The sequence below is a fragment of the Muntiacus reevesi genome, chromosome 3 (assembly GCF_963930625.1).
Source record: "Muntiacus reevesi chromosome 3, mMunRee1.1, whole genome shotgun sequence".
NCBI classification, from domain to species: Eukaryota; Metazoa; Chordata; class Mammalia; order Artiodactyla; family Cervidae; genus Muntiacus; species Muntiacus reevesi.
The window spans coordinates 30,841,956-30,854,746 of record NC_089251.1 but is presented as its reverse complement, the minus strand read 5'-3'; the positions used below and the strand labels follow the sequence as shown (position 1 = coordinate 30,854,746).

At 35.1% G+C, this 12,791-nt stretch overlaps 1 protein-coding gene across 7 annotated transcripts in view; it reads right to left on the bottom strand.

Moving 5' to 3' along the window:
- Window positions 1-12,791, bottom strand: part of NCOA1 (nuclear receptor coactivator 1) — a 204,355-nt gene that overhangs the window by 27,441 nt on the left and 164,123 nt on the right. For all 7 annotated transcript variants that reach the window (XM_065928668.1, XM_065928672.1, XM_065928670.1 and 4 more), the window contains 4 exons: window positions 9,782-9,899; window positions 8,368-8,536; window positions 7,050-7,364; window positions 775-876 (listed from right to left, as the gene is read on the bottom strand). In XM_065928668.1, coding sequence (XP_065784740.1) covers window positions 775-876; window positions 7,050-7,364; window positions 8,368-8,536; window positions 9,782-9,899 — 704 coding nt within the window. The remainder of the gene's footprint in view (window positions 1-774; window positions 877-7,049; window positions 7,365-8,367; window positions 8,537-9,781; window positions 9,900-12,791) is intronic.

The window sequence follows — 12,791 nt, the reverse complement described above, 5'->3', positions numbered from 1 at the left end:
TGCCCTCAATCCAACTAGGTCCATCTTATGGAGAAAAGTTTGAATCCTTTCTAAAATACCTCATCTCCCCAATTTTTGCGTTCTTGGTTGGGGGGAAAAAAAAAGTGGTTGAGGGAATTCCCTGGTGGTCCAGTGGCTGGGACTAAGTGTTTTCACTACTGTGGGCCCAAGTTCAATCCCTAAGATCTCACAAGCCACATGGTGCGGTCAAAAAAAAAAAAAAAAAAGTGGTTGAAGCAAAAATATTAAAGTATATGCAGAAGTAAGGATGAAAGTCTATATCACACTTAGAAGGCTACCTGGTTCTTTTTATGTTTACTTTCAATGGCTATGAGCTCACACACAGGATTGTTAAAACAAAAATTGGAAAATGCTGATGCTCAGACTGAACAGCGAACACAAGGCAGTTAAGATAACTAGGCAATGTGACTGGGTTTGATCAGGTTTCAGGTACTGTGCACACAGTTTCATATCCTTGGCTTCTTATTACTGATACTATTCAGGACAGCAATAAGAGTTTTCTACTTAGTCACCTGATACCTAATAGCAATGACAACAATAACAATAAAATGAAACAAAGAACCCTCAGCTTTAGATCAAATATCAGTAGGGGGTATCACAAGCTGATTATAAATTCATTCTAAAAGAAAGCTACAGTACAAACATCATTAAGAGATGAGTTCACAGACCATTTCAAAAACACCTAAGTCAACACTCTAAGAAACACAACTTGGGTTAGAGAAGTACTAACAATGCCTGGTTTTCTCACATTACCTGAGGTGTAATTTGCTGCTGCATGCCTGATCTCATATTGATGCCAACAGGAGCGTTTGCTGCAAATTGGTTCAAGATAGCTTGCCGATTTTGGTGTATCAACTAGAGAAAAATAGAACAATGAGATAAACTTCTACACACAAACATATAGCATGGCCCTTTAGAGAAACATAAACTTTTTATTGATTATTAAGAGGTTTTAGTATTGCAGATTTAGTAAGATTATTTCCCACGTTTATTTGCCAAAAGGTGGCAATTCCTAACATTTATCAAATACTTTCTGCCTACAGAACTCTAAATATGGCAGAGCATTTAAAAGTAGAATACACACATAATGTAAATATATATACAAGTACATACATGTATCTACATGCACACATGCCTATATGCATTTATTACAGGTGCATGTATTCTATTTTTATGCTCTGCCATATTTAGTGTTCTGCAGTGTTATATACATATATATGCACACAAATATATTTATCATGCTTTTTGTAATTTTTAAAACTCTTTATCTTATATTGGGGTATAGTCAATTTTTGGGGGGGCTCCAAAATCACTGCAGATGGTGACTGCAGTCATGAAATTAAAAGACGCTCGCTCCTTGGAAGAAAAGCTATGACCAACCTAGACAGCATAGTAAAAAGCAGAGACATTACTTTACCAAAAAAGGTCCATCTAGTCAAAGCTATGGTTTTTTCAGTAGTCAAGCATGGATGTGAGAGCTGGACTTATAAAGAAAGCTGAGCACGGAAGAATTGATGCTTTTGGAAGGCAGCTATGCTCACCACTATACCACCAACGCAGAATTGATGCTTTTGAACTGTGGTGTTGGAGAAGACTCTTGAGAGTCCCTTGGACTGCAAGGAGATCCAACCAGTCCATCCTAAAGGAAATCAGTCCTGAATATTCATTGAAATTAAAAGGTGCTTGCTCCTTGGAAGAAAAGCTACAACAAACCTAGACACCAAATTAAAAAGCAGAGACATCGTTTTGCCAACAAAGGTCTCCATGGTCAAAGCCATGGTTTTTCCAGTAGTCATGTACAGATGTGAGAGTTGGACCATAAAGAAGACTGAATACTGAAGAATGGATGCTTTTGAATTGTGGTCTGGAGAAGACTCTTGAGAGTCCCTTGGACTGCAAGGAGATCAAACCAGTCAGTCCTAAAGGAAATCAACCGTGAATATTCATTGGAAGGACTGATGCTGAAGCTGAAACTCCAATACTTTGGTCACCTGATGTGAAGAACCGACTCATTGGAAAAGACCTTTATGCTGGGAAAGACTGAAGGCGGGAGGAGAAGGGGACAACAGAGGATATGATGGTTGGATGGTATCACCAACACGGTGGACATGAGTTTGAGTAGGCTCCGGGAGTTGGCGATGGATAAGAAGGCCTGGTGTATTGCAGTCCATGGGATTGCAAAGAGTCAGACACGACTGAGTGACCGAACTGAACTGATAGTCAATTAACAATGCTGTGATAGTTTTACGTGAATAGTAAAGGGATTCAGCCATACCAATATATCCCCCAAACTCCCCTCACATTCGGGCTACCACATAACAAGTTCCATGTGCTATACACTAGGTCCTTGTTGGTTATCTATTTTATAGATAGATAAAATGCTTTTAAAAACTCATTAATATTTAATTATTTCAGACATGTGCAATAATGGAGAAAAAAGAAACATCAGCCTTGGTCTTAAAGGGTTGTGAGTAAAAAAAGTACATATACATAGGGAACACTCTGTAAAGGTCTGGAAGATGAATGGAAAAGTTGAGGTACTTCTGACTTGGAGGGTACCTGTTTGATGGGCACGTATTTGGGAAAAATCCAATGTGATTTCATTAGCTGGAGAGAATTATGTAAGAAACAAATGGTCTGAGAAAATGGACTATTTATTTAACTAGAAGAAGTAATTATACTTTAGACCAGCATTTCCCAAATTGGTGTTCTAAAGAACATTGTTCTGCAGGATATTAATAGATGTGCCAGGAAAATAGCATGCTGTGCTGTATTAAGCATTGGAAATAATGGGTTACACAAGGTGAAACAGATTTCTTTAGTGTAGTAATTCTATGAGCCTTCAATTGGCTAAAGCACATTGTGGAGCTCCAAGAAGGGGATAAACTATGCAATTCATTTATCGTGAACCTTTTTTTCTGACATATAGCCATTTATTATTATTTCCTAGAACAATCTTCTATGGTACACTAGTTTGAAAGATACTGTCTGTATCAGGCTCAGGATTCCATATCAGAGGTATGCCTTAACTTTAGCAGGTAACAAAACAAGCATCCTTAGAAAGGGTATTTCCTGATAAACAATCTACTGCTTCAAGGATTACTTGCTCAATAATTTGATATGAATAAACTGGTTAGGGAGATAATAGTAACAATAATATCAACCATATTTTGTGTTGAAATAGTACTTTATGATTTATAAATTTCTTATAAAATAGTCAACCTATCAATATATTTTAATATCTTCATATTTAATACATTTAATAAATTTTAATATACTATTTATAAACTAGAAAGTCTCTCAAAGTTTTATAAGAGAATCCAAAGAGTTGTGAATAGTGATTAAATCTCTCATCTCTAACAAGCTCAATTCTTAACTCTAGTTTCATTCATTTTTTGACTCCAATTAGATTAGAAAACAAAATGACTTGGAGGGAGAAGTCCGATATAATATAAATATTACAATTATAACTTTCAGGCACTGTGGAATAGGATAAAACATTCAGAATCACGTCAAAAATAAAGATAACCAATATTATGGCTCTAAAAGTCAAAGAGGCTCTTAAAAGTATGAAAATCTACATATTTCTTAAACTCAAACTTATGTCAGATCTTGGACATAAGTTTAAATTAACCATTAGTTTTACAAAGATTTGTCATAAAACTTGGTAAATGCAAGATACTAAATAAAGTTTGAAGCCTACGAAAGTGAGTAAATTTCTATTTTCTGGGAATTCTCTGTTGAGTGGCACAGGTCAATACAGAACAGCACAATGCACAAGTTATAGCCTGAATATATAAAGAGATGTAAGCAGCATGGGGCAGCAACTAACTTAACCTAGGACATGAAGGCAGGGACCAAGAGCATGAGTGAGCTCAATGGGACCTTGAAAGATGAGAATGCCAGGTGGCAGAGGGTAGTAAACTCAAGGCAGAAGGAACAGCAAGTCTAAAAACAGAAGACACAGGGAATGAAAACAGGTGAGGAAAAGTAACACTGCCAGGAATGTGGGAGTTGGGATTCCAAACTGACAGCTTTATATATTCTTTGCATTGTGAGATAATGTGCAAATGAAAATGAGAAGTGACAAAAATGAAAAAACAACTTTAGAAAAATAAATCAAAATCCTATAAAATAAACAGGTAATTTTTAGAAGTAGAAGAAATTGTTCTAAAAGCAGCAATCTACGAGCACTTGCTGTTAAAGAAAAATGATGTATTCCTACCCTCAGAAATACTCTTATTCCCCACCCCCCTTGACTATCTGTGTGTACAACCTAACACTGTGTACAACAATTTCACTCTAATCTGCCTCTTCTTTCTGATTACTAAAATTTTACCCATTTTCCAGCAACTTCCTCCAAAGAAGTTCTCCTAAAAGGATCACCATGTCCTTAATCTCCTTTGAAATCTTAATTTTTGTTAGTTAGGGAGTTGGGAGGAGAGAGGTTGATAATTGTTAGAGCTGGTAACACTAATTCAAAAGTCTATAAAGGTATCGTTGACAGGCTTGTTGTATTACTAAAGGAGATGTATGTGGGGCTTGTGGCCACTGAAAAAGCACAAACCCAGCCTCTGTGTATAAAATGCACACATGTGCATGCATACACACACAATTCAGGCTTGCTTTCACTTTGTCTGAATGGAGTTTTTTTTTCAATGCCTCAGTAAGAAGTCCTCCTACAATAAACCTAAAAGATGATTATCTTGTCAAGAGGTTCTCAACCGGGGGTTTTCTGCCTCATAAAGGAGAGTTGGCAATACATGAAGACATTTTCAGTTATCACAACTTGGGGAGGGGCTGCTCTTAGTATCTGGTGGGTACAGGCAAGGGATGCTGCTAAATATCCCCCAGAGCACCAGAAGCACCCCCTTAACAAGAATTATCCAGTTTCAAAACACTAACAGTGATGAGGCTGAGAATCCTGATTCAGTCACCATGTAAATTATTGCCAAAACAAAGATTTCCTTAAGGAAGCTTATTCTTTTATCAAGCAGTTTTTATTGCCACAAAGTTTTGCTTCTCATCTAGAATTAAAACAAAAACAAAAACAAAAAACCTCTTTCTGAACCACAGTTGGTTTAATCTGCAGATGTGGAACCTGAAGATACAGAGGACTGACTAAGTTTTGAATACCCCAGGCTGACGATAAGCTCTGAAAATTGCCTCTATCTCTTATTTCTCTGCATTTCTCTCAGAACCTGGTACAGTCATCATAAACATGTTCTGTGAAAAATTAAATACAGGGAAGCTGGTAAGTATTTCTTATTCTTGTGCTGTCTAATGATGATTGACAAGTTCTAACAAGAAGCAGTTTATTTTAAAATAATATTCAGAACATATTATTAATACTATACCCTTGCTTTGTTTCTGTTTTTTTCCCTTCTCTTCCCTTAATTTCCCTTTGTGTCTTTTACTTCACACTAGCATTTAAAAATTACTCCTTATTAGTCTACCATTAAAAGTTTTTCACTTTATGCCATCTCTTTCTCCCTTTCATCATCTTCTTAAGTGGCATGGAAGCACATTTTATATTATTTGTTATATTTATTGGATATAAATTCATAATAATAGTGAGTAGTTACTAAATGGGACTACATTAAATTAAATGTGCACTATTTTTTTAAACACCATCCTTGTAGAGAAGGGGGACAAAAAGAAGCAAATGTAGCAAAATATGGGAAACCTACTGAAAATGTGATCATTTCCCCAGTACCCCTCGACTCCCCCATTCTGCAGCACAAAATTAGTGCAGCTCACGTTTTCATCAAAATTCCACTGTAACTCAAAAAGTAATATGGCTGGAAGTCTCCTGGCCCCTACATGGGAGTGTAGTTTTTATAGATATTAAACAAAAATCTCTAAAAATTAAATTTGCCTTTATATATTCTTTTAATATATCAAGCACTCTGTTAAGAGCTTTATATCCAAGCTCTACATCTATTAATGGCTACCCTGGTGGCTCAGAGATAAAGAATTCACCTGCTGCCTGTGATGCAGGGGACGTGAGTTCGACCCTTGGGTTGGGAAAGACACTCTAGAGGAGGAAATGGCAACTCACTCCAGTATTCTTGCCTGGAAAATCCCAAGGACAGAGGAGCCTGGTGGGCCATGATCCATGGGGTCGCAAAAGAGTGGGACATGACTTAGAGAATAAACATCTATTAATGTTATCTCATTTAATCCACAAACCAACTAAGAGGTAATGGAATTAGATTCTTTTTAAAGAGAAGTCATAGGCTTTAATAGGGTAAATAATTTTACTACTGACCCACCTCACGTAAGGTTAGAACTAGGACTTGAAACCAAGGCTAACTCTATCATGCTGCCTAATAAATTTACCTACCTCCTTCTTCCTCTTCCTTCCTCTATTCTATTAGTAAGGCTCCAGAGACCTTTTTTAAATGCTTTTTTAAAAATCCAAAGCAAAACAGACATATGGATAAAGAAATACAAAACAGTAATAACAACAGAAGCAACAACCTACATTCCTAGTCCCATTTCCCAGAGGATAGTTTTAACCATTTGGGTTTCTAGTTCTTAATGATTACCCCTGTAACTGCTGCTTAAACAGTCCTAAATATTTATGTCATTACACCTGCATATTATTTGTCATGAGAGAAAATATTTATCAGCAGTATCTCTTTATGCTCTACTTTAGAAATTGAAGCACTATGGGATGTTCATCCTAAATATTTTTTATCTCAAAAAATGTAAGTAAATTGCTTCTAAACTCTTGGTGTTAAAGGACTTTGTTATGAGCCAGCAGTCTTTAATTGAATGAGTCTCCCTTATTCTTATTAGAGCAGACTAAGGATGACTTTTTGTGTCATAAAGGGTCTGGGAGTGGACTTAACACCTTTAGTGCACTGGGTTGGCCAAAAAGTTCATTTGAGTTTTTCTACAACATCCCATGGAAAACCCACACCAACCTTTTGGTCAATCCAATAGCATTTGGGCTGTCTTGTTACATAGAGCTATTAGCACATACCTTTAAAAAGGATCACCTGTTGAACAAGGGTACTCACCTGCTGTTGTCCTTGCAATCGTTGTTGAAGTTGAAGTCTAAGTTGGTTGGGTGCAGCTGGAGGTCTGTTTAGTGTTTGCCTGGGCTGCATGCCCATGCCAGGTGAAAAAGCACCTCGAGGAGGTGTTACTTGAACAGGCATAGTCCCCAGTGAAGGTTTTTGCCTGACCATGCCCTGGAAAGGACTAGAGAGATTGGCAGTAGGCGAAGGAGAAGAATAAGGCTGGGAATAAAGGTTGGGTCTTTCTTCCATCATCAATGGTGGTGTTGCTTGCTGTGGTGGAAATCTCTCTGATAATACATCTAATCCACCTCCCTGTTGGAAAATAAGCCAGAACATTTTACAAATACATTTCTGCCAATGAATGACATGCTTCTCTATACAATTTTGGATATGAGATCATACAAAGAACTCCATAAGTTTGCTATTAATACTTAAAGGAATCACTTATGCAAGTTGCTTCTGAAATGGAGTAATAGATTAACTGGGATGTTTAAAATCTAAGTAAAGAGATGAAAATATGGTTAAAATGAAGACCCTAAATCAATGAAATAGAGCTAAATAGTTTGAAAAGAACCTCACTGCAAAGCCTAATAATCAACAAATGTTAAATTTAATAGATTATCATGAGAAGTAGATTCCTAAAGGAGAGATTAAATTTTCTATGTCAAATATAGATTTCATGCTTTAATCTTGTTTGAAAAAAAAATTCATAGCTGACCTAACAGAATGTCATAGAGCTATGGCTTTCAAACTTTTTGATTGTTACTTATTGAAAGAAATACAATTTAAATTGTGACCTACTGTTTGTTTATGTAACTGCAAACAGAGTTTCATAAAACATAAAACATGAAACTTTCCCTTTTTCTGCATTCTGACAGTCTTTATTCTACATTATTCTATCTATTAAAAAAAAAGCTGGTCATGATGCACTAAATTGATTTTTTAACTCCAAAGTCTCAAAAATACTAACCTGGAAGTTGGAATGTCATGGAACATATAGGCTGAAGTCTAGCATGAATGAAGGATAAATTAAGTCCTAAAATAAGAAGTAATAATATAAAATCTGGATTCTATTCTAGGGAGAGCTTCTAAGATTATGTTCCATAGTAAAAGGCTACAACTTGGTAATTATTATGACAGGCTTTTTGTTTAAAAAGCCCATTATTTAACTATTATATATTTGGATAACTTTCACAAGGGTAAATTATAAAATAGCTACCATAGAGTGAGAGTCATACAGAAAAGTCTTGCTTAAAAATAATTTTCTAGCTTTTTAGGGCTGCATCATCTAAAAAGTGCCAACTATAGTAAATACCTGAACAAGTTTGTCAATTCCCAAAGCTCTGTCTAGTTCAGCAAGCTCAGTTTCATCTTTTCCACTGAGGAAGGATACCAGCTGTTCAAGAAGGGCCTTCTCATCATTTCTTCCTTCGACTGTTGTTGGTGGACAGAGAAGTTCATCTAATTGTGAACTAATACACTGACTGATGAATCAAAAGATAAGAAAGATAAAGACTGATATAGCAAATAAGTATTCAACCTTAAGAATACAAATATACATACACATATATGCAAATCTAGTTCTAGGAAATTGCCAAGATTTTTTTAAAACCAATTCTTATGCAATGAAATTTTCTATACTTAATGTGCAGAAATTTATGAACATTTGGTATGCAGCTTGAATATATTTTTCATTATTTTGTCAATCACTGAACTTTGTTCCCACATTCTTCATGTTAGCTTACAGAAATACCCTGAAAAATTAACCAAACATAGTTAAGAGAAAATAATTTTTAACACAAGTAGAAAATAAAAATTAACCAAAAACTGAAAAAATCATTTAATCGAAATCAAAATTTATACCATTTATTGTTTATATTCTATACATGCAATTAATTATTGATAATTGAACCATAATTATATATATTACTTAACTTCCAAAGATGATCAAATCATGCTGATAACATGACAAAAGAAATCAAACTAGGAAAATGCTCAGTGTTAACCAATGCTCAGTGTTAACCAACAAATTGTTGATTACATGTAGGAAATACATAGTCTAATCCAATTGCTATCAATTGATGCATAAAACTTAAAGATATATAGAAAATTACACTAGTACTAATACTACTTCTATAAGGATTCTTCTTTGGGGAAGGTAAACGAGGCTAGAGGTCATAATTAAGGCTTCACACTCAATGCTACCTAGTCATCCTTTGGTTGCTATATATGAGATACCCTATATGTGTTGAAATAGAGCTACCTGTGTGGATTAAGAAATCAAATTCTACTCAAGTGGGGATACTAAGCAGATGCAGAAAGTACCTTCTCTTCTTATGCATTCTTGCTCCAAACAAAGAGAAAAGCAAAATAATTATACAACTAAGAACTCAAGAGCAATAGAGTTGTTGTGCTGAGGCCAATTCATCTACCAGTCCCAGAAATTTTATGGCAATCAATCAATGCAAAGTAAGAGATGAAAAATAAAGCTGCATACTATATCAATCTCTTGGTAATTAAAATATACACTAGTCTTGCAGTCATGCAGTAAATAAATCTGTTTGATTTGGTGTCCTCCCCCATTCTTTTCTTTTCATTAAACCTTCACCTTCTATTAATATCTACAAAACAAAACACCAACACAAACTGGAATCTAGTTTGGGAAAAGCAGTTCTTTGCTGTAGAAGATGGTATCTGTTACTTGATAATATACAAAATGTACTACTCACTCTTCTGGCTTATTCTGATTTACAGCTGTCACTGTATTATTTGACCATGGAATCTGATCACCAGTTCCTGGCTGTCCAAACTGGTTATCAATTGCTTCTAATTCCAGTTCAGGTAATCCTGGTTAAAGAAGGAAAGGTAAGAAGTCAGGATATATTAAAACAGAAGGTAAGATGATAATATTTTTCAGAAGTAATATATTATATAGTAGAGTGAGATTTCCCCTATAAAATACTACCTCAATGTTACAAAGGTCACTTATTCAGAAACTTATACTATCTAGAATGTGACCACATAACAACAAGTATATGGGAAAGTGAGAAAAGTTCTTTGAGTCAAAGAGAATCTGGACTTCCCTGGCTGTCCAGTGGCTAAGACTCTGTGCTCCTAATGTGGGGAGCCCAAGTTCGATTCCTGGTTGAGGAACTAGATCCCACATGCCACAACTAAGACCCAGCACAACCAAATAAATAAATAAGTCAATAAAATAAATACAAAGAAAGTGTGATGTTAAAGGTTTTTATACATTACCATTAGAGAATCACTTAGAACTCCTTCAGAAATTACTGATTTTAAAGATAATCATAACAATTTCAGTTAACTGTTTTTTCAGTCTATACGCTATTACAATATGCTATAAGTAAGGACAGTGCTACTGTCATGAAATGTTTGAGAGACGCAAATAGAAGACAAAATATGTTCTATAAAAGGCAGAATCAGAAGCTAAAGTGCACTGCAAACTGGGGCCATTTAGTAAATGGACAAAACTCTACAGTGGTTAACTGAGAATATAGCTGTACAATAATGGTAACAATAACTGTTGTCTATAATGATGACAAATGAAAAAAAGAGGTTGAATTATGCTTTATGGTGTAGTGGTAAAGTATTCGCCTGCCAATATAAGAGACACAGGAGATGCAGGTTTGATCCTTGGGGCGGGAAGATCTTCTGGAGTAGAAATGGCAACCCGCTCTAGTATTCTCGCCTGGAGAATGCCACGGACAGAAGGGCCTGGTGGGCTACAGTCCCTGCGGTTGTGGAGAGTCGGGCACAATTGAGCAGAGCACCACAGTACAATGGAAGGTGGTAGGATGCACAGTTTTTTTGAAGGCTTTGATTATTTCTGTACTACTTATATTAGGGAAAAAACTGTAAAGAACCTAAATTCCAGAAATTTATTGATTAATGGATTATGGTACAGATATTTATAACATGCTGATAAATGAAAAAGGAAAAAAGTATAATCCAAGACATTATGTTCAGGAAGAGTCTATTCTTATAACAGAATACTATAAAATTTCTATATATTAATCGAAAAAATCTGGTAAGCTATATATTCTTGGTAGATTTTAGGTTGTGAGACTAAGGATTATTTTCTTTTAGTGTTTCTGATGGCTATTTGTAATCTTGAAAAGGAATAAAATTTATATTTTGAAACCCTAACCTCTAGTATGTCAGAATGTCATTATATCTGGGGACAAGGCTTTGAGTGAAATAAGAGTTGTCAGGGTGGCTTCACTTCAAACACTTCACTATAACTGGTGTTATAAGAAGAGGTGATTAGGACACAGATGGCGCAGAGAGATGACCATGAGGACACAGCAAGAAGGAAGCCATCTGCAAGCTAGTGAGAGAGGCAGCAGAAGACAGCAAACCTGCTGACCTTCCTCAACCTGAACTTCCAGCCTTCAGCTTCTGAGAAAATAAATGTCTATTGTTTAAGTCACTGGTCTGTGGCATTTTATTATTATGGCAGCCCTAGTAAACTAACAAAAACTAAAAATGCCTTAGTGGCTTAAGAAAATATACAATTAGGTAGAATTCCTCATTTTAATGAATGGAGATAAATAGATTTAAGGATGCCCCTCAAACTTATTTAATGCTACATACTGATCATTATTAACTGCATAAAACATGTTAAGCTCACTTAATCTAACTTGACTACATATTGAAATATACTCAATGTTTAGTATGAATGAAATATAGGAGTGCACATAAAAGCACATTCACTTCTAAATACAAAAAATTATAGCTTGTAATTAAACTTGTCTTCTTTAGCATGACAAATGATATAGATATCAAATTCTGTATGATTTGGGGGGAAAAAAAGGCAAAAAAACACCAAACAACCACAATAAAAGGTGAAGGGAAAGTAATCACTTAATTCTTCTCATTATTTCAATCAGAAAGTCGGTCAGAGAAGATTATCTCAAGTTGTCCCTTTGCTCTGCTCCATACAATAATTCCTGTCTTATTCCATTTTAGAAACCTAACATAAACAAAATCATTATATTTAAAAGTCAAAGAAAATTTACATGGCTGTCTATTATCAAGACTTAGTATCACAGAATAGCTTATTTGACTCAGTAACAGGACAAAGTATCTCACAGCAGTCTTGATGGGAAAAAAGGTTAAGAAAACAAGCTGGATAAAATATTTTCAAAATAAAGTAAGATTATTGTGCTAAATTTGGTGACTAGGAGAAAAAACCCAATTAATCACTGATTTAATTAAAAGTTTTGTTTGCATAGGCTATATACTTAAAAGAAGCTGGTTTTTATTCTAAAAGTCACTTTAACATTTTAGGACTTCCTTTAGAAACTGATTTCTTTTAAAAAAATTCGATTTGCTGCAGTGTTTTACAAAATACACAATTTATCTCTCTTTATCCAGGGAATAAACCTACTACTTTTGGTCATGTTTGTGTCTCTGTTACAAACATGAGTAAGTATGTATATATGTTACACAAGATAGGCATAGTGATTTTTAAAGGGACACATTACTGTGTTTACTAGTCTCTGCTGGAGAGAGGCAGCTGACATGGGGGTAGAAAAAAAGCTATTAGGGACTCCTGATCAAGCTGTTAATTTTTTAAATAATCTGTGCAAAGGGCTCAGCATTTTATTTTCTCCATTTTAAATATGGTTAAAAGAAAATCTTATATCCCCATTAGCCACAGTGATTTCATGTAAAAAAAAAAACTGAATAACCCAGTAGATAATAGGTCACCAA